Source organism: Callithrix jacchus, chromosome 1 (assembly GCF_049354715.1).
Source record: "Callithrix jacchus isolate 240 chromosome 1, calJac240_pri, whole genome shotgun sequence".
In the NCBI taxonomy this organism is placed as follows: Eukaryota; Metazoa; Chordata; class Mammalia; order Primates; family Cebidae; genus Callithrix; species Callithrix jacchus.
In genome coordinates, this window is record NC_133502.1 from 81053537 (window position 1) to 81079664 (window position 26128).

General features: G+C 42.4%; 1 protein-coding gene across 8 annotated transcripts in view; it reads left to right on the forward strand.

The window, feature by feature from the left end:
- IARS1 (isoleucyl-tRNA synthetase 1) overlaps window positions 1-26128 on the forward strand; it is an 84154-nt gene that overhangs the window by 24974 nt on the left and 33052 nt on the right. For all 8 annotated transcript variants that reach the window (XM_078365977.1, XM_035301265.3, XM_035301254.3 and 5 more), the window contains 14 exons: window positions 953-1079; window positions 3900-3973; window positions 4331-4525; window positions 6825-6911; window positions 9833-9916; window positions 11051-11195; window positions 13229-13349; window positions 16787-16878; window positions 18337-18414; window positions 19364-19485; window positions 19950-20052; window positions 20300-20383; window positions 22622-22796; window positions 25044-25156. In XM_078365977.1, the coding sequence (XP_078222103.1) occupies window positions 953-1079; window positions 3900-3973; window positions 4331-4525; window positions 6825-6911; window positions 9833-9916; window positions 11051-11195; window positions 13229-13349; window positions 16787-16878; window positions 18337-18414; window positions 19364-19485; window positions 19950-20052; window positions 20300-20383; window positions 22622-22796; window positions 25044-25156 (1600 nt within the window). The remainder of the gene's footprint in view (window positions 1-952; window positions 1080-3899; window positions 3974-4330; window positions 4526-6824; window positions 6912-9832; window positions 9917-11050; window positions 11196-13228; window positions 13350-16786; window positions 16879-18336; window positions 18415-19363; window positions 19486-19949; window positions 20053-20299; window positions 20384-22621; window positions 22797-25043; window positions 25157-26128) is intronic.

Consider the following 26128-nt stretch of genomic DNA (forward strand, 5'->3'; position numbering starts at 1 on the left):
CTTCATTTCACAAAGACCCAACTAGATTAGAAAACTGTATTTGTGTTTAGGAGAATGGGGAGAATCTCAGGACAATAAGGAAAATGCTTATAAACTGTAGCTTTCTAATATTTCTTAGCAGAGTAATCCTGATTTATCAAAAGACAGCTTTTCATTTTTAGAGCCAATATGCTAATTAGTTCCCCTAATTACTAGATATAGAATATTAATAAGATAACCTCGAGGGGGTGCAGGCATATAAACTGATCCTTGAAGTACAGGGCAGTAACTGTAGTGCCCAAGAGAAGAAGGGAAAGTTTGGTAGCCTACCCTGACTGAGCCTTGTGCTTGGAAAGGATTTCTGCAATGCTGAACCTCAAGGAATAAAGAACATTGGGAGTGGGAGGGATGCAAGAGGATGGTTGCAGAGGGGAGGAAGGCTGCATAACACAGGGCAGGCATGGGCAAAGGCAGTTAAGTGAGAAAGATTCTAGGGAACTTGCCTCATTGTTAGAGCCTGAAATTCAACACCAAGGATGATCAGAAAGGAGATTATAGTGGGGGGCTACTAGAACGGCTACCAATCGCCTGGCCTGTTTGGAGCCTTTGCTTAAGGAGTTCAGTAAAATTGCTGTGGTAAGGATAATGTAAAGACTAGAGTTGCATGGGGTGAGGCTGGCTAGAGTAAGGGTGACTGGTTAGAGGTACGTGGCAGCCATACTACAGTTGAAGAGGAGGACATGGGAGGCCTGTGTGCTGCAGTGGTTATCTATTGGATGTAGGTCATTGATCGCAGCACAGACTGTTGCGTGTGCTATGCTGTGCATTTAGAATACGCACTCTTTGACGTGAGCTCCACATTTCCAGAGTGTTTGCTCCACAAAGTGTTACACAAAGGCTTACATGGATATAATTTACAATTTGTAATTACTAATATTCTTATGTGACTGGTTACGTGATCTGTTTATTGCAGGGTCCCAGAGTTTGTGCGAGAAAAACGATTTGGAAATTGGCTGAAAGATGCACGTGACTGGGCAATTTCCAGAAACAGATACTGGGGCACCCCTATCCCACTGTGGGTCAGCGATGACTTTATGGAGGTGAGGCAGGGCAGTATTCCCTTGTGTTGATTTTTACTAAAGCATTTTATTCCTGAAAAAGAATCGGGTTTCTTTTTTCTTCGCCACTCTTATTTCATCTTTTTTCCTCTATTCCTTCCTAGAATCATGACATACAATAATCATTTTTAGGGTTTTTAACTTCTTTTTCCTTGAATTAAATACAATTTATAGAATTTCCTCTGTAAAAAATAAAAGGATATAGTTTTATCAGGGAAATCCACACTTCAAACGTTTTTTCTTGTGTTTCTCTGATGTCTTTTCTTCCCCCTGCATTAAGTTGTATCATTAGCTTATGGTTAAACTGACTTTATAGATAATGAAAAATGAAAACTTGAAAAGAAATTTATCAAAGCATTGCAGACCTTTAACTTCTAGAATCAAGTGAGTAAGAGGGTATGTGTGGATATATAGATGTATGTGTCTATACTATGTCCTCACTTAATGTCATACAGAGGTTCTTGATAACTGTGACTTTAGGCCAGGTGTGATGGCTCACACATGTAATCTCAGTACTTAGGGAGGCCAAGGCAGGAGAATCACTTGAGGCCAGAAATTTGAGACCAGCCTAGGCAACATAGTGGGGTGCCATCTCTACAAAACTGTTTATTAAATTAGCCACGCATGGTGGTACACGCCAGTTAGACCCTGCTACTGAGACCTCTCAATGATGTTAGGTAAGAATTTACTACACAGATAGATCTCTGTATGGCCTTCTGTCCAATGCTGACAGCATTGTAGCAGTGACAAGCAGTGGCACCCTAGGGACCTTGGTGAATCTCCCATAGGGACCTGAAAGGCAACAGTGAAGTAGCTGAATCAGAAGATTTCAAGACTGAGTAGGAAGGGCAGAGAAAGAGGCTACCAGTGTTCATTAGGAGCAGAAGCTCGTTGGATGAGAACCCACAGCAGCTCTTACTGGTGTGGCCCTTGTCAGATGATCCCTCCATTCTGAGTATCCCAGCTAGCCCCGTCCCTCACTGTGGTCTCACAAGGTTATGATACCATATTGTTACTGTTTCTTTTCTGTGTTTCATAATGTTTAGAAACTCAAATACTCGAATTAAAAAAATAAAAATTTAAAAAATGAAAAAAGGAAACTCAAATACTTGCTGTTTTAGTGTTGCTACAAAGGAATATCTGAAGCTGGGTAATTTAGAAAGAATAGTCTATTTGGCTTATGATTCTGAACGACTGGAAGTTTGAGACTAGACATGTGCATCTGGGGAGGACCTCAGGCTGCATCCACTTATGACGGAAGGCTGGACAGGAGCCAGAGTATGCAGAGATCACATGGCAAGGGAAGAAGCAGGGGAGGTGGGGTGGGGGCAGGCTCTTTTTAACTGTCAGCTCTCACAGGAACTAATAGAGTGAGAACTAACTTCTGCAGAAGGAGAGCATAGTCTGTTCACAAGGGATCCACCCTGTGACCCAGACACCTCCCCTTGGGCCCCATCTGTCAATACTACCACACTGGGGATTAAATTTCAACATGAGATTTACTGGGGACAGATAAACCATATGAAAAACATAGCATTTGCCATTGTGTTACAGTTGCCTGCAGAATTCTGTACAGTCACCTGCTGTACAGGTTTGTAGCCTAGAAGTAATAGGTTCCACCGTAGAGCCTAGGGTATGTTTTAGGCCATCCCATCTAGGTTTGTGTAAGTTGTTCTGTGATGTTTGTGTAACGAAATCACCCTAACTATGCATTTCTCAGAATGTATTCTTGTCATTAAGCACTGTATGACCATAATTTAGTTCTAGCTTTTTCTTGGGAAGATTCTAGATTAATGAGCGACATTCAGGTGCCAGGAAGAAACTGAGATGGCTTAGAGCAATAATGTAAGATGTTTCACTTATGCCGGTTACTTTGATGATCTGCGCTTAATAAAGGCTTAATACCGGTTGAGAGTATGGCTATGAATGTTTAAGATTTTCTCTAGGTAGGGACTCCCTCTGGTATTGGCATGGAAACAAAGGAGCAGTGTCAGCACTGGCCTCTTCAGAGACTAAGCTGTGTCTTTTATGAGAGAAGCCACGTTAGCAAATACTATGCTTTAGCCCCATTGGTGTGTTAATGTGCTTAATGTGCCTTTAAAGAAAAAATCAGTCTTAGGCCTGGCGCAGTGGTTCATGCCTGTAATCCCAACACTTGGGAGGCTGAGGCCGGCTAATCACTCAAGTCCAAGAGTTTGAGACCAAGGCATTGTGGCGAAACCCTGTCTCTACTAAAAATACAAAAGAAATTAGCTGGGCTGGTTGGTACCCAGCTACTTGAGAGCTGAGGTGAGAGGATCACCTGAGCCCAGGAAGCTGTGATTGTGCCACTGCACTCCAACCTGGGCAATGGGCGTGAGAACCTGTCTTAAAAAAAAGGAAAGAAGGCTGGGCGTGGTGGCTCACGCTTATAATCCCAGCACTTTGGGAGGCCGAGGTGGGTGGATCATGAGGTCAAGAGATTGAGACCATCCTGGTCAACAAGGCGAAACCCTGTCTCAACTAAAAATACAAAAATTAGCTGGGCATGGTGGTGCGTGCCTGTAGTCCCAGCTACTCGGGAGGCTGAGGCAGGAGAATTGCTTGAACCCAGAAGGCGGAGGTTGTGGTGAGCCGAGATTGTGCCATTGCACTCCAGACTGAGTAACGAGCGCAACAGTGAAACTCCGTCTCAAAAAAAAAAAAAGGAAAGAAAATCATCAGTCTCTCTCTCAAACTAAACATGCTTACTATGTAAATGAACTCAGTCTCTGCTCTGCTTGACTCTAAGGAGCTCCTGCTGTTGAACTTTGTTTTTGACAGGTAGTATGCATTGGGTCAATGGCAGAACTTGAAGAACTCTCGGGAGCAAAGATCTCAGATCTCCACAGAGAGAGGTCAGTTTCCAAGTGTTTGATACACTTCAGTTTTATCATTCTCCTGTTAAGACCTGGTCTCTAGCAGATTACAGAGCTATACATGGAAGTGACTAGTTTGCTGAAGTACTTTGTTGATGACTCATGTCATATTGTGGTATTGTGGCCTCTGTCCTTGTGAAATGTGAGGTGAATGATGCATAAACTTTCAGATGAAGGGATTCATGGTGCTCTCGGAGAGCCTTTGAGAATTGTTGATGTTTCTGTTTGCAAATGTGTATTATATCTTGTCAGAGTTTTGTGTTTCCTATTGGCAGTTAAACTTCAAGTTCTGTTATGCTTATATTTAATAGAAATGGCTACTTTTCTGTTTGTCAGCGTTGACCACCTGACCATTCCTTCACGCTGTGGGAAGGGATCCTTGCACCGCATCTCTGAAGTGTTTGACTGTTGGTTTGAGAGTGGCAGCATGCCCTATGCTCAGGTTCATTATCCATTTGAAAACAAGAGGGAGTTTGAGGATGCTTTTCCTGCAGACTTCATTGCTGAGGGCATCGACCAAACCAGAGGATGGTATGCCCCCTTGTTCTTTCATCACTTTTTTTATTGATTTTATTTTATTTAGGGAATATTTTACTAAGTCCCTGCCATTTATCTACTTGGTGCTGGGGAGATTGTGGCAAATAAGACAAGCTTCATTCCTGCCCTCTGTCACCTACCACCAAGCATGGACATTAAAGTGCCTTTTGAATAGGAATCTCCCACTATAGTAGGGCTATAGTCTTACAATTTGAATTATCTCACTGGCATTTTAGAATATATCTATATGTTATACTGGAAGTTTAAATAATAAAAATCAATATATGTTCTTAGCTTACTCACTTGAGATCATTTAATCAAATGTATAATGAGTATTTGCATAAAAGACAGTAGGTTGGCTGCTAGACATTTGAGGAATAGTTGGAAATTTGCTTAGATATTGAGGCTAGCCTTATAAATCAACATTCTAAAAAAATCCAGATTTTTAATAATATAGGGGGAGGATTTGAGCATTGATTTATCTGGTGCTTTAGTAAAGCAGTTCTTCTTAATTGGAAAAAGGTGAATTACTTTCTTTCCATGGATGGGCTTTGCTGACTCAGGTTTTATTTTATTTTATTTTTTAAAATTTATTTATTTTTATTAACAGATATTCAGTGTTTTCTCATAATTTATTTTTATTTTTTAAGATGGAGTCTTGCTCTGCTGCCCAAACTGAAATGCAGTGGTGTGATCTCGGCTCACTGCAACCTCCGCCTCCTGGGTTCAAATAATTCTTGTGCCTCACCCTCCCAAGTAGCTGGGTCTACAGGTACCCACCACCATATCCAGCTAATTTTTGTGTTTTTAGTAGAGATGGGGTTTTCATCATGTTGGCCAGGCTGGTCTTGAACTCCTGACGTCAAGTGACCTGCCTGCCTCGGCCTCCCAAAGTACTGGGATTACAGATGTGAGCCACTTCACCCACCCCAGATTTTAATTATACATTCAGAGTAATGTTTCTGCAGGGGTTTGTTTGAGGAATTGTTGATATCATTTTCTCCTTTGACAACTTTGGGTAATCATTGAATTCAAGTCTTCATGTTCTGGAATGTGCTATTTTCAGATTCCATTCCTTTTTGTCTATAGGAACAGCTACCCAGAAAAAAAATTCTATTTTAGAAAGGGCTGGATGCCTTACCAGTGAGCTTGTTCCTTTGAGGAGTAACAACGTCTGTTAGATGGTAACAGTCCTCATATGGGTCCCGGGTTCTTGCTGCCTGCCTCCTTCTCCATCCCTGAGGTCTGGGCTGCCTCTCCTGGGCACCAGGGCTCCTCCCAATTCCTTTAGAACTGGAGTGGGCAATATCTGGACAAGTGTTTATGTTAACCATGGGGTCTGGTCTCCTCAGCTCATGTCGCTTGATGTTCCAGGAGTGCTGGACTAGGTCAGGGAAGCAGGAGAGCATCACCCCCAGGACAGAGCAGGGATATGATAGAGTTCGTTTGGGGAACAAGCTAGCATATAAATGAGGTACACAACATTTTACAGAATAAAAGCATTTTCTAGTCTGCCTTATCACTTTAGATGAGAGTGCATTTTGCATCTTTTGTCATCAGATTGTCTGTGCCATATGATCTTGGGCCACCCCTCATTTTTAGCCAGGCACTTCTGGGTTGTCCTAAAAGGCCACCCAGTGCTGCCTTGTGGCTTTCCACATTGGCTTCCTGGGAGACCTGGTAGCAGAGAAGTGGTCAGTAAATCACTCCGGACCTTTATTTCATGTTTGTTTTTTTTTTTTTTTTTATCATAGACTGTAATTTGACTGGTCTCTGGTAGGTCCTGTGTCTCTGTTTTTTTTTTTGTTGTTGTTTTCTTCCGGTAACCAGGATTAAGAATCATTGCTTTAAGTCACTATCAAATAGTATGATTTATCAAAAATAGAAATTTAGTTCAGGCTGGGCGCAGTGGCTCAAGCCTGTAATCCCAGCACTTTGGGAGGCCGAGGTGGGTGGATCACGAGGTCAAGAGATCGAGACCATCCTGGTCAACAAGGTGAAACCCCATCTCTACTAAAAATATAAAAAATTAGCTGGGTATGGTGGTGCACGCCTGTAGTCCCAGCTACTCGGGAAGCTGAGGCAGGAGAATTGCCTGAACCCAGGAGGTGGAGGTTGCGGTAAGCCGAGATTGTGCCATTGCACTCCAGCCTGGGTAACAAGAGCAAAACTCCGTCTCAAAAAAAAAAAAAAGAAAAAGAAATTTAGTTCAATGAATAAATATAGTTTCTTTCTTATACTTGGACTTCATTTCTATTTTTATTGAACTGTTGGACTGTTGGGGTTTTTTCAGGTTTTATACCCTGCTGGTGCTGGCCACAGCCCTCTTCGGACAACCGCCTTTCAAGAATGTAATTGTGAATGGGCTCGTCCTGGCAAGGTAGGTCAACTCCTTTGTTGTAGTGATAGATGGAGCTTTGTCTCCACTGTTTCTCAAGAAGAAGTGCGTGAGAGCTAAGCCTGATGGAGGTGGAGGAAGGGGAGGACTTTCAGACTGTGCTACTACTAGTAACATAATGCTACTTAGTGATATTACTAGTAATAAAATAGCATTTACTAAAGTTAGCATTTTATGAAGTACTTTTGCTTATACATTTTATTTCATCTGTACATCAGTCCTTTCATGTAGATTTTGTTGTCCTTTTTTTTAACACATGAGGAAGTTGTGGGTCCTAGAGACCACAGGTGCCCAGGATCGAAGCTAGTGACAGCCACACCACGTTCAACCCAGGTGCTCTGCCACCAGATCCCATTCTCCCCCTCATCTAAAACTTCCTCCCAGTGGGTGTTACTTCCTGCTTTTTAATATTTTAAAGGAGTCTCATTTTTCATTTATTACCTCTAGTCATTAAGGATAAAAGTAAACATAAACAAAAATTTAAATGAAATATTTACCCACACACAAATCCTGCTTTATATGCTGTGTGAGGAGGAAGAGGATGTCACCTAACATTTTTTGCATATTTTGTTTTGCTAGGCCCCATTGTGTGCATTTTCACGTCTTAACTCATTTAATCCTCGGAACCATTTGAGATGGGTCCTATAATTACCCCATTTTGACCTTTGAGGAATCTGAGGGACAGGAAAAGATCACACAGCAAATGAGTGATAAATGGAAGTTTGAACTCAGGCAGTCTGCCTCTGTGGTATGTGTACTGCCTTTTTTTTTTTAAATTGAGAATTGTATTAAGAGCTTGGTGCTGTGGCTCATGCATGTAATCCCAGCACTTTGGGAGGCTGAGGTAGGTGGATCACCTGAGTTCAGGAATTTGAGACCAGCCTGGCCTTGGTGAAATCCCATCTCTACTAAAAATACAAACATAGCAAGTGCAGTGGTGCACACCTGTAATCCCAGCTACTTGGGAGGCTGAGGCACAAGAATCTCTTGAACCTGAGAGGTAGAAGTCGGAGTGAGCAAAGATCACTGTACTCTAATCTGGGTGATAGAGTGAGGCCCCATCTCAAAAAATAAAGGAAAATTGTAATGAAATCATTGTAGATTTGCATGCAATCTTGAAAAATAATAGAGAGCCCTTATATTCTTTGCTCAGTTTCCCTCAGTGGTCACATTTTGCACAATCACAGTATGTATCACAACCAGAATATTGATACAGTCCACCAATCTTTTTTTTTTTTTGAGACGGAGTTTCGCTCTTGTTACCCAGGCTGGAGTACAAAGGCGCGATCTTGGCTCACTGCAACCCCCGCCTCCTGAGTTCAAGAAATTCTCCTGCCTCAGCCTCCTGAGTAGCTGGGATTACAGGCACGCGCCACCATGCCCAGCTAATTTTTTGTATTTTGAGTAGAGACGGGGTTTCACCATGTTGACCAGGATGGTCTCGATCTCTTGACCTCGTGATCCACCCGCCTCGGCCTCCCAAAGTGCTGTGATTACAGGCTTGAGCCACCGTGCCCGCCAGTCTTATTCAGATTTCCCTAGTTTTATAGATATTTATTTCCTTATATGCATTTACTTATACACAACTATCATATGTGTAGGGTTTTGTATTCACCAGCACAGTCAAGATACTGGATGATTTCAACGCCAAAGGCTCCCTCCTGCATTTCCCTTTAATAACTACATTCATTCGCCACTGACCTTCCCACTGTCATCCCTAATCCGTGGCAACCACTGGGTTTTTCTCCATCTCTATAATTTTGTCATTTCAGGAATGTTATATAAATAGAATCATACAGTAACTAATTTGGGGGCATTGGCTTTTTTTCTTTTTCTGTTTTTTTTGAGACGAAATCTCACTGTGTCACCCAGGCTGGAGTGCAGTGGCTCAATCTCGGCTCACCGCAACCTCCACCTCCTAGGCTCAAGCGATTCTCCCATCTCAACCTCCTGAGTAGCGGGGACCACAGGCATGCGCCTCCAAGCTCATATTTTGTATTTTTGGTAGAGAAAGGGTTTTACCATGTTGGCCAGGCTGGTTTTGAGCTCCTGAGCTCAGGTTATCCATCTGCCTCAGCCTCCCAAAGTGCTGGGATTACAGGCTTGAGCCACAGCACCCAGCTGACTTTTTTTCAATCCACATAATTCCATTGAGATTTCAGATGGCTGCACATACCAATAGTTCATTCCTTTCTATGGTTAAGTAGCATTCTGTATTATGGGTATGCCATGGTTTGTTTGACCATCTACCTCTTGAAGGACATCTGGGTTGCTTCTAATGTTTGCCAATTGTGAATAAAGCTGCTGTGAACAATTGTTTTAAAGGTTTTTATGATAATGTAAATTTTCATTTCTCTGGGACATATTCTGACACGGCTTCCTGTTTCAGTCTACCCTGAAACTTCCTCACTATGCTATTCAAGAAGAAGTTTGCAAATATTAAAATATCTTACTGTTGTATCTTAACACTTTCCGTTTCTTGTTTGAGATGGAGTCTTGCTCTGCTGCCCAGACTAGAGTGTAGTGGTGTAATCTCAGCTCACTGCAACTTCTGCCTCCCAGGCTCAGGCAATTCTCCTGCCTTAACCTCCCCAGTAGTGGGGATCACAGGTGTGTACCACCACGCCTGGCTAATTTTCATATTTTTAGTAAGAGACAGGGTTTCATGGTGTTGGCCAGGCTGGTCTTGAACTCCTGACCTTAGGTGGTCCACCTGCCTTGCCCTCCCAAAGTTCTAGGATTAATATAATGAGGCACTGTGACTGGCCTATTAACACTAACTTCTAAGTTACTCTTTCCCATTTCCTCTTTTGTATTCCTATTTGCAAATGCTTTGTATCCTTATATCAAGATCGTCTGTGATATTGACTTACTTAATTGGCATCTCTCTTTTGTTTTACAAGTGATGGCCAAAAAATGAGCAAACGGAAAAAGAATTATCCAGATCCAGTTTCCATTATCCAGAAGTATGGTGCTGATGCGCTCAGGTACAAACCGGTACTTTGCCTTGTGTGTATTTATTGTTTTTTATGTAAGCGTCTCCTATACTATTAGTCAGAATTCTTAGATTTGGTTTATAGTTAGGTTTTTAACAACCTATCTGTTATAATTTGGGTGTTATGTTGGTATACTTGTTGATCTTCAACTCCCCAAATAGTTTTCTAGATAATAAAGGCATTTTTAAACCCAGAGGTCTGTTTGGGGAAGAGCACCTCTGTTGGGTGTTGTTGAGCTGTCCAAGTCCTCCCCAGGCTAGATGCGGATTGCCTCTGCATTACTTCCTTTCTAGGTTCCCTGTCCTGTTGGTATTCGAATTCTCTTTCATCATTTATTTTAATTTTGTACTTAGAGAGCGATATGAGATACATCTATGCTAGAGCTAATAAAAAACTAATATTGAAAAGCTTTTGGGGAAATTTGAGCCACTGCTTGAGGTAGTTGGAATCACAAAATCACACAACGTTCAAGTTGAAAGGGACCCAGAGATCTTGTTCAGCATCTTTTTGTCCTGGACATGAGACCAATGCCCAGGCCTGTGACAGAGCACCTTCATATAGTACCTGTGTTGCCCAGGAGCCATTAGTGTGGGGCTCTCCCCGCAACTCTCCGCTGTCTCTTAGACTCACCCTTGGCACGGCTGGCCATTTGGGCTGGGTAATTCTTTGTGGTAGTAATTTTTTGTAGGATGTTTAGCAGCATCCCTGACCTCTGCCCACCAAATGTCAAGACTCTGTTCTGTGAAGGCTGCTCCTTATGAGTTCCTCTGACTGCAAGCAGCAGATGTGCAGGTCGTGTCCATGGTGGCTCTTAACAAGGACCAGGCCAGCCTTACTCTTGGTACTAGTGTACCACATTGGTCCTGCATTGAGACTGGCATAAGATGCATTTTGGTGCCATATTTTGTTATCAGATGATATATGCTATTTATAATTTGCTAGGTCTCTTACACAAAGCGAGAGTGAGTTTTGTAAGTTTTGAATTGACCGCTCAAAGAGTATTCATAGTTTCCCCCTTTCATAGAAAGTAGGCTGATTTTCATCTTGCTCTCTCAATATGTCAAGTAGTAATAATTGGTTTATTATCTAAGCATCTTTTTTGTCTAATTTTTCTCCCTCTTCCAGATTGTATCTGATTAACTCCCCTGTGGTGAGAGCAGAAAACCTCCGCTTTAAAGAGGAGGGTGTGCGGGACGTCCTTAAGGACGTACTGCTCCCATGGTACAATGCCTACCGCTTCTTCATCCAGAACATTGTGAGGCTTCAGAAGGTATGGGCTGCAGGGGGCTGCCAGCCACGTCTCCACAGTGCTCCCTTCACCAAGCTGTGTGGTGGAGCTGTGTGTGTGACTGTAGGGCTGCTGTTCTCTGCTGCCTGTTGCTGGTAACTTAGAGTCATTGGGAGGCCATATACTCAGGTGGGGAAGGTATCTGGGGTCTGGGCTGTGCCAGGACCATGGGGGCCTCACCTGCAGAAGGGTTGTGTTATATAGTTGTTTAGTCAGCCAGTTCTTTTTTGGGGGGGTGGGGGGAGGGGAGGATTCTCAGTCTTGTCACCCAGACTGGAGTGCAAAAGTGCAATCTTGGCTCACTTCAACCTCTGCCTCCTGGGTTCGAGCAATTCTTCTGCCACAGCCTCCCCAGTAGCTGGGATTACAGGAGCCCACCGCCATGCCCAGCTAATTTTTTTCTATTTTTATTGGAGATGGGGTTTCACCATGTTGGCCAGGCTGGTCTCAAACTCCTGACCTCAGTTGATCCACCCACCTTGGCCTCCCAAAGTGCTGGGATTACAGGCATGAGCCACTGCGCCCGGCCTAATCAGCCAGTTCTTGGTACCAGAAATGCCATGTTGAGTGAGACACCCCTCCCGGCTATGGAACCAGTGGAGAGGGAATTGGGAGAGATAGTAAAGAGTCAGCTACTTTTAGAGAGAACACCCAGTGAAGACAGAGTCACAGAAGCTAGCTATGGGTGGGTGCTTGAGGTGGGTGGTCAGAGAGCGCCCCTCAGTGGGGTGGCATTTGGGCTAATCTAAGAGTGATAGTAATTCTTCATGGAGTTTTCAGTGGGTTGTTAGGATGACAAATAACAATTGTGATATATGTGAAAGTGTACTTCAAGGGCAGTTACCTCCACACCCAGGAGTTACTCTCTCACCTGAGAAGCCCTTGCTCTGGGGCCACCTTCCATGCCCCACAACTGACCACTGTCAGGGTCCATCACCTTCATTGCACATCTTCCTGTGTGGACTTTCAAGACCTGATTGGGGGTCAGGGATCCAGTATTGCACATCTTATCTCCAGCAGCTTACAAGTAAAATTGCTTGTAAGTTACTGTTGAATGAACATGAGATGTTATTCCTGCTTTAGCAGTTCAAAAAGCTGGTTGAAGAAATGAACTCTTGTCATCTCACTCTTCTGCTCCCCTTGGGCTCTGGTCGTCCTGCTAATGAGGACACATCATGTTCATCTGAGGCTCTCAGAGTAGACTTTCCGCAGGAATTGATAAAGGTAGTTGTCCTCCCCAGGCTCCCAGCGTTCTTCCTCTCTGCAGCCCTGTTACCTTTCCTGCATATGGTACTGTGCCTAATAGGGCCAACAATTTTTGCGCAGGTGCACGCTGCAGGCCTCCACTGGAATGGGACCCAGAAATGCAGGCTGGGTCAAAGCTCTCCACAGCAAGGGGCCATCTGAGCATACCAGCAAGATGCAGACGCCACAATCAAATGCTTAAACCTAGAGGAAGAGTCACATTATCACTGCCCTGCCAGCCTGGTTGTGGTGCTGCCAGAGAAACAAAGCAGGACATGAGTTCTGTGTGTGGAGCAGGGACTTAAGATCAAGGATGATTTTGCAAAGCAAAAAGAGTGAGATAGAACATTCTGGGTAAAATGAGCAGCTTTAACATGGCAATTACTTCCCAGTACTCATTTTCAGTTTGCAGACAATCATTCAGTCCTAGACAGTTTTACTGTCCTTCCTTCCTGAGGTTTAAAGTAACTAAACCCTACACTTTCTGACAAGGTTTTAAAATATCTCTCAATTCATAATTACTCTTCGGTGCAGAGAAGTAATGTTTTTCTAAACTCTTTTCAGTTCACTCAAAAACATAATTAATACAGGAAGGACTTAAGGTCTCACATTGGTGCTTATCTTGAAAATACTGCTGAAAATCAGAAATTCATATTGCCAGTGGGCTTTGGGATTTTTGGTTTTGGTTTTGTTTAAGTGATTTAAAAAGTTTATTTCCCTGTAGTAGCTTCCCCCAGTGTGCAAGTGTTTTATTAATTGTTCATTCCTAGGAAGAAGAAATAGAATTTCTCTACAATGAGAACACAGTTAGAAAAAGCCCCAACGTTACAGACCAGTGGATCCTGTCCTTCATGCAGTCTCTCATTGACTTCTTTGCGACTGAAATGGCAGGTGAGTCTCTCTTGGTCTGTCCTCCCAGAACTACTCTCTTTGTAACTGCCCTTTTGGTATGTATCTGTCTATAAACATACTGCAAATAGTGAGAGATAAAGAAAATTAAATAATTACTTCCTTTCACCTCTCATGTAGTTTTGTTAAGGCTTGTTAATTGTTGAGATGTCTTTGTTTCAAGGCCCTGGGGAATTCTGACCTGGCGTGGTGGCTCACACCCATAATTCCCAGCATTTTGGAAGGCCGAGGCAGGTAGATCATCTGAGGTTAGGAGTTCCAGACTAGGCAAACATTGGTGAAACCTCGGTTTTTTTTTTTTTTTTGAGACGGAGTTTTGCTCTTGTTGTTACCCAGGCTGGAATGCAATGGCATGATCTCGGCTCACCACAATCTCCCCCTCCTGGGTTCAGGCAATTCTCTTGCCTCAGCCTCCCCAGTAGCTGGGACTACAGGCACGCACCACCATGCCCAGCTAATTTTTTGTATTTTGAGTAGAGACGGGGTTTCACCATGTTGACCAGGATGGTCTCGATCTCTTGACCTCGTGATCCACCCGCCTTGGCCTCCCAAAGTGCTGGGATTACAGGCATGAGCCACCACTCCCGGCATCTAAAAATATATTAAAGAAAAAATTAGCTTTCCATGGAGGTGGGCACGTGTAATCCCAGCTACTCAGAAGGCTGAGTCAGGAGAATCGCTTGAACCTGGGAGGCAGAGGGTGCAGTGAGTCGAGATTGCACCACTGCCTGGGTGACAAGAATGAAACTCCATCTTTAAAAAAAAAAAAAAAAAAGAAGAGGCAGCAACCCTGGGGAATTCTGTCTTTAATGGGTGTCTTGGTGAGCTCAACCCTCCACAGAAGAGATTTGGAGCTTGACAGCTGTAGGTTCAAAGCCCAGCTCTACCACTTGTTCCCAATCCAGAGAGTTGCCTGAAGTCTGACCATCAGTTTCTTTCTTTTTTTTTTTTTTTAATGGGTACACAGATGTATATATTTATGGGGTATATGACATATTTTTAGACAGGCATACAATGTGTAATAATCACATCAGGGTAAATGTGGTACCCGTCACCTCAAGCATTTATTGTATCTTTGTGTTGCAAACATCCAAATTATACCCTTTTAGTTGTTTTTAAATGTTGACTGTAATCACCCCATTGTGCCATCAGATACTACTCATTCAATCTATCTTCACTTTCTTTGTCTTTATCTGCACAATGCCTATTAGTGTTTGTAAGGCTTAAGTAGAGACGATTTACATGAAGTAGCTGGCAGATAATAGGTAGTCAATAAAAAATACTTGTTATTATAATAAAATAAGTTATTACATTTATAACTTATTTTTAGGTCTATTTTTATTACTGAATAGTCCACATCTTTTCCAGGAAAATCAGAAAAGTCAGAAGAGCAGTAATGAAATGGACATTTTGCTATATTTCTATTAACTAACAACAGTAAGTTTGTTAGGTAATTTTACAGATTCAAAACTACATTTTGTTGAGTTCCTCAGGGTTTCAGATAGTTACAACCATAGGTCCAGGTGAGACATCTGGGACACCTCAGACAATCAGTTATAGTGGGCAGGCAGAGGCCCTGGGTCACAGTGAGGATGAAAGAGGGCAAGGCAAATCCATCCTCACAGGACCCTGCAGATCCTGCTGCTGCTGGGCATAGCAGCGGCTGCCAGAGACCTGGGATTCACCATTAGCCTATATACTGGCACATGCCACTCCCTGGAAAAGGCAGTACTGCCCCACGTAGCACAAAAAGATTGTTAATCAGTCACCCTAAAGGATTTGTCCACCTTGTTAAACATGTAGAAGGATCATGACAGTCCAGCTGTTGCTCAGATGGACATGGATGAAGATGGAAGTGAGTGTGAGGCTGATTCCTGCCCTGAGGAGGGCAACACTAGGAGTCCAGCACATTCTGCCCAGACTGCTCACAGCTGTGTCTGCTTTTCCATCCTGAGTGATACGAGTGGGTGGGAAATGTGGAGATTGTTGCTTGGAGCAGCTGCCACAACCTGGTGAAGGTGGGTCTGGAGAGTGTGCATCCTGACTGGAGCCTCATCTGCCTGGAAACTAAAGATCAGCAGCCACGTTGTGTGGGTCATATTTAAGTCCCAGCTCTGCCAGCCTGTCAGCTTCATGCCCTCCATTCCCTCAGCAGCACTGTGGGTGTGAGAGGACCTGGCTCACAGGGTCACAGTGGCCTGGGTAGTGGCTGCTGCTGCCCCCGTGTGTTCTAAGTTGATTCATTGCATGTGGAGTTTATTATTCCCACAGAGTTGAAACCAGAATATAGAAAACCTGAGGTTCCTGGAAGGTAAAAAGTGGTGTGAACCCTAGAAATCATTTAGACAGACCTCAGTCACTGAAATCACCTGTTGAGGAAAGTGTGATTAGCTCACAACTCTGGCCTGGGGCTCAGCCCACTGGCACCCGAGTTCTGGTCTTTGTGAACAGCAGCAGAGAGCAGCTCTGCCCGTTGCAACTTCTCATCTCTTTAGCTTAGACCAGAAGCCTCATTAAAACTCCCTGGATTCTTTTCATGATCATAAATTGTGTTTGTTTCTAAGTGTTGGTTTTTTGGTGTTTGTTTTTATGCAACAGAGTATTAATTTAAAGGGGAGGTGAGTGAGAATCCTTAAAATAAGCCTTGCCTCAGACACGACTGGCTAAACACTCTTTCCTGCCTGACCTCTGAGTTTTTCAGGGAACCCTTCAAATCCTCCTAATTCCTCAACGACTTTCATTACCTCTTTTGCTGTTTTCACTTGACTGTTTTAATACTTAGAAAGCAAGTGCCAGGTCATCCTCTGTGGTGGGGCTATGCTGTGCATGATAAGATATTGAACACCATCTCTGGGGTCTACCCATTAGATTCCAGTAGCACCATGCTACCCACCAAGTTGTGGCAAGCAAACTGTTTTTTAAAACATTGACACATGTTCCTCGCAGGGCAAATGGCTTTTGTTTGAGAATCACTGGCCTATGCTGTGCCTTTTAGCATCTGATTTGAGCTTTTTGTATGTCTTTTAGTTGCAGTACCATGTACTGCAATAGAAAGGAGTTGGGCATTTTTTATGCTGTCAAATTGCACAGCTCCCTGTAAATGGTATTTCCTATACTTGTGTATTGGGCAGCCTTGGACTTTGATCCACACATGTTGGAGTTTTTGGCTTTTTTCACTGACCAGTGGGAATTCTCAGGTGGCTCAGGATGGTTTTTTGTGTGCATCTCGAAATACCTTGACTGCCATGTAGCACATCCTCAGCAAATGGTCGTTACATGATTGCTTCATTTTGTATCTTAGTAAGTGGAGGCCCTTGGATAGAAGAGGCGGCCTGGCCCGTTCTTTGTTGTATCAGCCCTCTCCCCACCCCAGGTGCCTGGTACTCACTTGCTGCCTGATTGACTTGTCTTACTTTTAGCTTATAGGCTTTACACTGTGGTGCCTCGCCTTGTCAAGTTTGTAGATACTCTCACCAATTGGTATGTTCGAATGAACCGCAGAAGATTAAAGGTAAGTGCAGATTGCTGTTGCCAAAAGCAAAAAGCACATGAAGTTTGAGAGTAGAAGAAATCTGGGAATAGCCCAAAGGGAAAGGAACATTTTCAGATGCTCTCAGTATTTGAAGCCATGTTTTTCTTCTCCTTTTACATTGCATTTTAACTATATTTGTCATTTGAGGCATAGGGATCTATAAGTTCTAAAAGTCATTTTGCATTTTTTTTCACAACAATTACGTACATATAATATATTGGAGGGAGAATGTCAGGGCACCAACAGGACTAAACTGAGCAGACCTCTTAATATTTGAAATAAAGTCATGCAAATATTTTATAAAAATATTGGTAGGTATGGCTTTAATATTGAGAGGAATACCGCCTTCCTTTTACCACAAGGGAGTTGGTTATTTGGCTATGGACAGAACTCCTGTGTAGCTGTTGTGGGTTTAGGATGAATAAAGCATAGGTCCTGGTCTCAGGACTTAACAAGGTACATAAATAACAATGATGTATAACAGGGAGAGTGAAGTCTCTTTACCTTAGGCCCAGTAAAGGCTCCCACCACCCATTAGTCGTGTCTTTTTATTTATTAATTAATTTATTTTTTCAGACAGAGTTTCACTCTTGTCACCCGGGCTGGAGTGCAATGACAGGATCTCGACTCACTGCAACCTCTACCTCCCGGGTTCAAGTGATTCTCCTGCCTCAGTCCCCTGAGGAGCTGAGATTACAGATGTGTGCCACCACGCCCAGCTAATTTTTGTATTTTTAGTAGAGACAGGTTTCACCATTTTGGTGAGGCTGGCCTTGAACTCCTGACTTTATGTGATCCACCTTCCTTAGCATCTCAAAGCACTGATATTGCAGGCGTGACCTGCCGCACGCAGCCAGTCATGGCTTAAAATACATTAATAATAAAACCCTGCAACACAACTATAATTTCGTTTTTGTGCAGGTGTATCTCACACACACATATTCAGGACATATGCTAAGATGTGTACAGTAGTTATCTCTGGATAAGTTATTCATGGTTGAAATTTTTTCATTATCTTCATTTTTCCTACAATGAATTAGTTTTTTTTAATACACAGTATATGCTTTTTTAACATAAAATATCTTATTTAAAGGCACTTAAAATTTTCAGTTAGCAGCTGTTTCTGTCTGTTGTGGGTAGATCCATTCTGCCCTCAGCCTTTTGGTCCTACAGTTAGGCTTTACTTTCCTATCAGCTCACCTCAGGTTGGGGTAGAGGGACAGCAGCTGCACATCCTGGCCAAGCTTCCTGCACTGCCTTGCAGGGCCACCCTAGACAGCCTGTGGTCATGGCCCTTTCTTCCTACTCTGCCTCGTGTCCTGTCTGTGCTACATGCTGTTTGAGGGTTGCCTCTTTTTAATCAACTTTTTATTTAAATGTTAAACATTTATTTTAGCAGTTTAAAGTTTAACTTTATGTTTCCTTTTTATTCATTAGGGTGAAAACGGGGTGGAAGATTGTGTCACGGCCCTAGAAACCTTGTTTAGTGTTCTGCTTTCTCTTTGCAGACTTATGGTAAGATGGCTGGCTTCTTTCTAGTACCCTTTGCCCTGTGTGCTGCGTTCGGTTCCCACTTGCTGCAGCGTCCTCCTTTTATATCTATTGTCTGTTATTCCACCAAAAAACAGAAATAGACGTTTTATAACAGCTTATAGCTATAGTTTCTTTTCCGAAATCTTATTAGCTTATACATGTTAAGTAAGGACTAAGAAATACTGGATTTTTTTCTTCCAATCTCTGGTAGTATAGTGTATGTCAGGGCCCTTGGCTCGAGAAGGAGGATCTACAGTAAGACACACCTCCTCTTAATGTGGATAGGCATAAGTGTGAATAATGGGGAAGTTCTTCAGCTAATACCTGTCCTAGCAAATATATCATAAAACATACTTTGACTTAGCATTGAGAGGAAAACATGCAAGTAATTGATATATGTTCCTATCAGTTCAAATATTAGTTAAATAATAATAAAGTAGAAAGGCTCCAACTTGCTTTTTATCCTGTTTCTGCTACTCCATATATTACAAGGCTCCTATTTATTCCTTAACTGAAGGAAAATCTGTTTTGTACAAGGTCCTGTGCCTGATCCTCTCCATACCTGATCTCATCACCTTCATCCCATGAAGCAGGGGCTGTTTTCCCCAGTTTACAGATGAGGTTTCTGCGGTTTGGTACAGTCAGTCCTCTGTGCATATTGACTTGGCTGATATATCATTAGGTGCTCCTGTTTCTATTTTAGACATCCTTCAGAATTCTGGAAATGCTTTGGGTTTTCCTGGCTACAGTCCTACAGCTATGCTTCAGGCCTGTGAGGCCATTTCTCATTCATAGGGCGTGTTTTGTAACCTCATGCCCATTTCAGTGCATATTACTGTGTTGCTAACATGTTTAGTTGTTTCTCAGTATAAATGAGGTCAGTTGTTGATAACTGCATGTGACTGACATGATGTCCTGTGTCTTCATATAGGCTCCCTACATACCTTTTCTCACTGAATTGATGTACCAGAATCTAAAGGTGCTGATCGACCCTGTTTCTGTTCAAGACAAGGACACACTCAGCATCCACTACCTCATGCTGCCCCGTGTTCGGTAGGAATCAAATAGTAATGTCTCACCTGTGCCAAGGAGGGAGAGTTGCTCAAGCATGTGGGAAACAGGAGGCATTTTTCTGTTCCAGCTCCCTCTGTGCCCTGCCTCCCACCCTAGCCCCCAGCTGACATGAACCCCTCCTCAGGTTGCATGGTGGGGCCCACATTGGTACATGGTAGCAGGGATGATTGGTATGGAACCCTGTTGTAGAGCTGCAGCATGTGGGGTGTGGGCATGCCCCATGGGGGCCCCTTGGGGAGGTGCCGGGTGCTGAGGCAGGCTCAGGCTGCTGCCTCCTTCTCTGTCCCCCAGGCGGGCACTGTGCTGCCCTTCCCCCGGTGCCTCATCAGGAGGGCCTGGCCACACTTCTGTAGCCTAACCCTCTTCCTCGAGTAAGCATGCCTGAGGTCTTGAATTTTCCTTTTAAATCTAATCTTTTTCATATTCCTACCTTTACCACTCAGAGAAGAATTGATTGATAAGAAAATAGAGAGTGCAATATCTCGGATGCAGTCTGTGATTGAACTTGGACGAGTGATCAGAGACCGCAAAACTATTCCCATAAAGGTTTGAAATTTTACTTCTATTTTACATGGCACCGACCTAAACATTTAAGTCTTTGGAATGTTTTCTTAATATAGAGAGCTTCCAGAAATGGCCTTTTTTCTTTTCTGCAGTGAGAGTGTGAATGACTTAGTACTAGTCCAGCCTGACTAGTCTAGAGCTTGAGGTTCAAATAAACATTTAATATTCATTTTTCTGCAGTTTACAGGACTGGCTGTTGAGTGACCTTTCCCCTCTCTTTTCCTCCTAGTATCCTTTGAAAGAAATTGTGGTTATCCATCAAGATCCAGAAGCTCTTAAAGATATCAAGTCTTTGGAGAAGTATGTCATTGAGGTAAGATGGATGACTTGTCTGTTTTGGGTACAAATAGACTTTTCTTGAGAACATTATTTCGATGAATAATCTTTAATAAAGTACACATTGACTGTATAATTTATTTTTATTAGTATATTCATAAAAAATTCAACAATCCATCATATTTTACACTCTGCTTGGGATCAGCATAAATTTATTATAATTCTTTTAAAAATATTTCAAGATCAATGAATTTTTTTACCTATCACCTGTCATCTTCATTTGCTTCTCTTCTGTGTTGAAGTACTTTTCTTTTTTTTGTGACAGAGTCTCACTCTGTCACCGAGGCTAGAGTGCAGTGATGAATTACCACAACCTCCACCTCCCAAGTTCAAGCGATTCTCCTGCCTCAGCCTACCGAGTATCTGGAACTACAAGCACTGCCACTGCACCCGGCTAATGTTTGTATTTTTAGTAGAGGCGGACTTTCACCATGTTAGCCAGTCTGGTCTTAAAACTCCTGATCTCAAGTGATTTGCTCGCCTTGGCTTCCCAAAGTGCTGGGATTATAGGCATGAGCCCCACTTCGCCTGGCCTTCTGAAGTACTTTTTAATAACTGCCAAAGAAACTTTGTTCCTCTAAATTATTCAAGTGACGAGTGCCCTCCCATTGGTTATAAATAGTCAAGGCACTAGCATAGTAAGCCTCTTTCCAATCCATCTCTCCTGGAGTCTCACTTCCTGGCTGCTTCATAATTTATATAATTACTCTCCTGTTGTTTGAATTTAGGTTTCTGATTACAAACAAAAGCTATGTATGTACATATATGCATATATCACTGTAGGGATATTGGGTAGATACCAGAAGTGGAGTTTGGGGGTCAAAGTTTATAGTGTCAGTTGGCTTTCTAAACCTCTTTATTTCATGATTTTTTAAAAAATAAATATGTTTACCTCAACTTCTTTGTGGTGCTAGAAAATAAATATTTTTTAAAATTTCATTGTTTATTCTTTTCACAGGTAATATTTAAAATCGTTATTGTAGAAAATATTAATTTCTATATTGTTTTCAGTTGCTTGAGAATTCCAGAGAAATATTAGAAACTGAAAATTAGACTGTAAATTCTGAAATTAGTGCCTGTGGTTATGCATAAAATAGAACTTTTTTTTGTTTTTCTTGAGACAGGATCTCGTTCTGTCACCGAGGCTGGAGTGCAGTGATGTAATCTTGGCTCACTATAACCTCCATCTCCTGGGCTCGGGCAATCCTCCCACCTGTCTCCCAGATAACTAAGATTAGGCATAGTAGTACAGGCTTTTGTACAGATGTGGTTTGACCATGTTACCCAGTCCAGTCTCTTAACTTCTGAGCTCAAGCAATCCTCCCACCTTGGCCTCCTGAAGTGCTAGGATTACAGGTGTGCACCACTGTGCCCAGCTGAAAACATTTTAAATAAATTACATCAGTCACTTAAAATGAGATAAATTAATTAGCTAAATACAATGGCAAAACTAAACATTCCATAGTATTTGCTTCAAACTATTGTTCTCATGAGATCTCATTTTCCCGTCTACTGTGCCATCACCATCCCTGCTGCATCAGTAATCCTCAGTAGCATGACTGAAGCATGAAATGTTCTGTTTAACTGATTCATCTGCTTGGTTGATAGTTAACCTTGTGGTACTCTGAAATTGCTTGCACAAAGGTTACCTCTGAGGGATGAAATTTATATTTCTGGTTCTAGAGTCCTTTTTCTGTTATGCTCAACATGTCTTGGTAGATCTTCATAAGAAGCATTTTTTTCTTTCCATACAAGTCACTGGTTTTTAGGCATATTTATAGAATTGTACAACCATCACCACAGTTTTAGAACATTTTCATTATCCCAGAAAGAAACCCAGTATTCATTAGCATTCAGACACCATTTTCCCCTTGATACCCGACCATTTCCCGGCATCTACGAACCTATTTGCTGTCTCTGGGTTTGCCTTCTCTGGACATTTCATATTAGTGGAATCGTACAATTTGTAATTTTTATGTCTGGCATATTTCAGCTAGCATAATGTTTTACATTAATTTATGTTTTAGCATGTGTGAGTGCTTCAGTCCTTCATATTGCTAAATATTTCATTGCATGTGTCTGCAGTATTATTTTATCCATTCACTGTTGATGGACATTTGAGCTGTTCTTACTTTCTGGCTGATGTTGCTGTGGACATATGTTTTTGTGTGAACATATGTTTTCATTTTTGTTTCCTCTTGTGCACTAACTATAGGAATTAAATGTTCGAAAAGTTACACTGTCTACAGATAAAAACAAGTATGGCATTCGGCTAAGGGCAGAACCAGATCACATGGTCCTGGGGAAGCGTCTGAAGGGAGCCTTTAAGGCAGTGATGACGTCCATCAAGCAGCTGAGCAGTGAGGAGCTGGAGCAGTTCCAAAAGACTGGTAGGTATCTACACAGAGAAGGGTGAACCTTTCATCTCCTCAGGCTGAGGGTTATTTTGTATTTAGGTTACTGTTTGACTTTAATATCACACATCCTTTCTTTCTTTTTCTTTTTCTTTTTCTTTTCCTTTCTCTTTTTTCTTTTCTCTTCTTTTTCGAGATGGAAGCCCACTCTGTCACCTGGCCTGGAGTACAGTTGCACAATCTCAGCTCACTGCAACCTCTGCCTCCCAGGTTCAAGCAGTTTTCCTGCCTCAGCCTCTAGAGTAACTGGGATTACAGGTGCCTACCCCCACACCTGGCTAATTTTTGTATTTTTAGTAGAAACAGGATTTTGCCATTTTTGCCAGGCTGGTCTCGAACTCCTGACCTTAGGTGATCTGCCACCTTACCCTCCCAAAGTTCTGGGATTACATGTGTGAGCCACCACACCTGGCCATCATTTTCTTAAATAAAACTTTTTTTCTGTTCATAAAAATGTTTTTTATTTTTATTATTATTATTATTTTTGAGATGGAGTCTCGCACTGTCACCAGGGCTGGAGTGCAGTGGCATGATCTCAGCTCACTGCAACCTGAGCCTCCCAAGTAGCTGGGATTACAGGCGCCTGCCACCTTGCCCAGCCATTTTACTTATTTATTTATTTGTATTTTTTTAGTAGAGTCAGGGTTTCGCTATGTTGGCCAGGCTGGTCTCAAACTCTTGACCTCATGATCCACCCGCCTCGGCCTCCCAAAGTGCTGGGATTACAGGTGTGAGCCACTGTGCCTGGCCATAAATAATTTTTATAATTTAGAAAGAAAATAGCTAGGTACAGTGCCTCACACCTGTAATCCCAGTACTTTGGGAGGCCCAGGTGGGCAGACCACTTGAGATTACTACAGGTGCATATTACGACAGTTAGTCAGGTGTGGTGATATGCACCTGCTATTCCAGTTATTCTGAGAGGCTGAGGTGGGAGGATCCCTACAGCCTAGGATAATTTTTGTCCTTATTCATGGTGCTTGCCGACATTAAAGATTTGGGAAAATAATTATGGTTTTGATAAATGCTATAAAGGGAAAATACAGGGTAATAATAAAAACATGTATCGGGGTACCTAACCAAATGATGGGATTGGGAAAGGGAAATTAGCCCCATCTCGCCACCCCTCTACAGAGCATTTCAGGGTGCCCAAAAATTTGCAGCTCTGCTGTGATTAGAATCATACGTGGTTTCAGTGTGGCTGTCTCACATCCTTTAGCTGTCCTGTGGCACAAACTATTTATTATTAGGGCTTCCTCTGAAGTTGAAAATCATAAGCCAGGAGATATCATGAGAAGAGAGATTTAAGGATTCATAAATAAAATGAGCAGCTAAGGAAATTGGGGAAAATGTACCTAAGATTCCCCAAATATTTAGATAGAATTAATAAAAACATAAGATATTAGCAGCTAAAACTCAAGTTATTACTTACTAATTACTAATCAACTCAAAATATTAAAATAGAAAAGTATTACAAACCTTGAAGTCACAAATCTAAATTATTTCACCAGATAGCCACAGCATCAAAAATTTCTGAAATCAACCTTATTTGAAATTGAAAGCCTAGTTTCTAAATTTTAGTTTCTGAGTAAACTGTTCTGCACTGACGAAAACAAAATCGTTTTTTGGAACACAGTGATTAAGTAAACATAAACATAACACCCTAGTGCTCAGAGCCCAAAAAAGTCATTATCGATGACAACAGTGGGCCTCCCTGTTGCCGGGGGGTGTTGTCGTCAGCAGCTTTGCACATTTCTGCCTCCCCTGAGCGGGCATGATGCTCAGTACCATACACTGCCTGTCTTGTTTTAGCCTCACCACACCTTGCTCAGCATGTCATGAACCAGCTAATAGTGGACCTAAGTTCACTTTCTCTCTAAAGACTGTGTTTCCTTCATTACATCCTGCTGCTCTGTGTTTATGGTGAACATTTGTTGCCTTTAGGTGCCTTCCCTTAGCTTTGTCATGTCTGTGGACCTGAGAGTTTATGTCAAAATAGGTATTGGTGATAACTTAACTGTCTTCAAGGTAGTGTAGTGTAGTCCAAAGAAAGTTTGTCATATTTTGGCTACAACCATGACATGAGTCAGAGGGAAATGTTCTCTTGAAACCTCTGTGGCTTTGCTGTTGTGAAATTTTAATGAAGAAGGGCATAATACACGGGTAGTGGCACAGCTTGAAGAAGAAGGGAAGCTGATTAACAGTGTATCTGCTTCTCCATAGGGACCATTGTTGTGGAAGGCCACGAATTGCATGATGAAGACATCCGCCTCATGTACACCTTTGATCAGGCCACAGGTGGGACTGCACAATTTGAAGCACACTCAGATGCTCAGGTATTTTTCTGTTTCCTAAAACATTTCTTTACCAAGAGGTGAGAGCATAAGAGGAGAAAGCATTTGCCTATGCCTTTCCTGATGATGTTGACAATTTGTCTCAGGGTGAAATAAACCAGTTACTTGGTTTAGATTGGCTTTGTTAAAGTAATATATCATTATGCCCTTAACATATGCATTTGTTTAATAAATATATAAATAAGTATCTTGCAATTTCTTCATGTGAGTAATTGTCCCAAGTGTGGGGTTGCACACAAATGAACCCTCCAGGCTGGGTGCAGCAGCTCACGCTTGTAATTCCAGCACTTTCAGAGGCTGAGGCAGGCAGATCATGAGGTCAGAAGATTGAGACCAGCCTGGCTAAGATGGTGAAACCCAGTATGTACTAAAAATACAAAACATTAGCCAGGCGTAGTGACACGTGCCTGTAGTCCCCGCTAGTTTGGAGGCTGAGGCAGGAGGATCGCTTGAACCCAGGATGTGGAGGTTGCAGTGAGCCGAAATTGCACCACTGAACTCTAGCCTGGGCAACAGAGAGAGACTCCATCTCAAAAAAAGAAAAAAATGAACTCCTCAAGGAATGTGTTAGTCAAGGACACATGAAATTAAGCCATTGCTTAGTATTCTACCTGATAAGTTATCTGGTAGAAATAAGTACACAGAGGGCTCTTATCCAAAAATTGGCGTAGAGGTGAAAGTGGTCAGGAAACACTGAAGAAACTGTACAGGCTGTTTTTGATTCTGGTTTCAGTATTTTTTGCCATGTTGGAGAAGGGACTAACTCTTTGCAGTCCTAACCAGACATCTGCAGTTGGCATAGTTGTAAGATCTCATGTGTGGTTTTAGGGATATCTGTGCTTAGCATACCATTTGCAGAGGAAGGTAGACCTCCATGAAAGAAGGTCCACCTCCTCAGTCCTTTATCCAGGCGCTTAAGTTAGATGTGTACAGAATTCCACATGGGCAGACAGT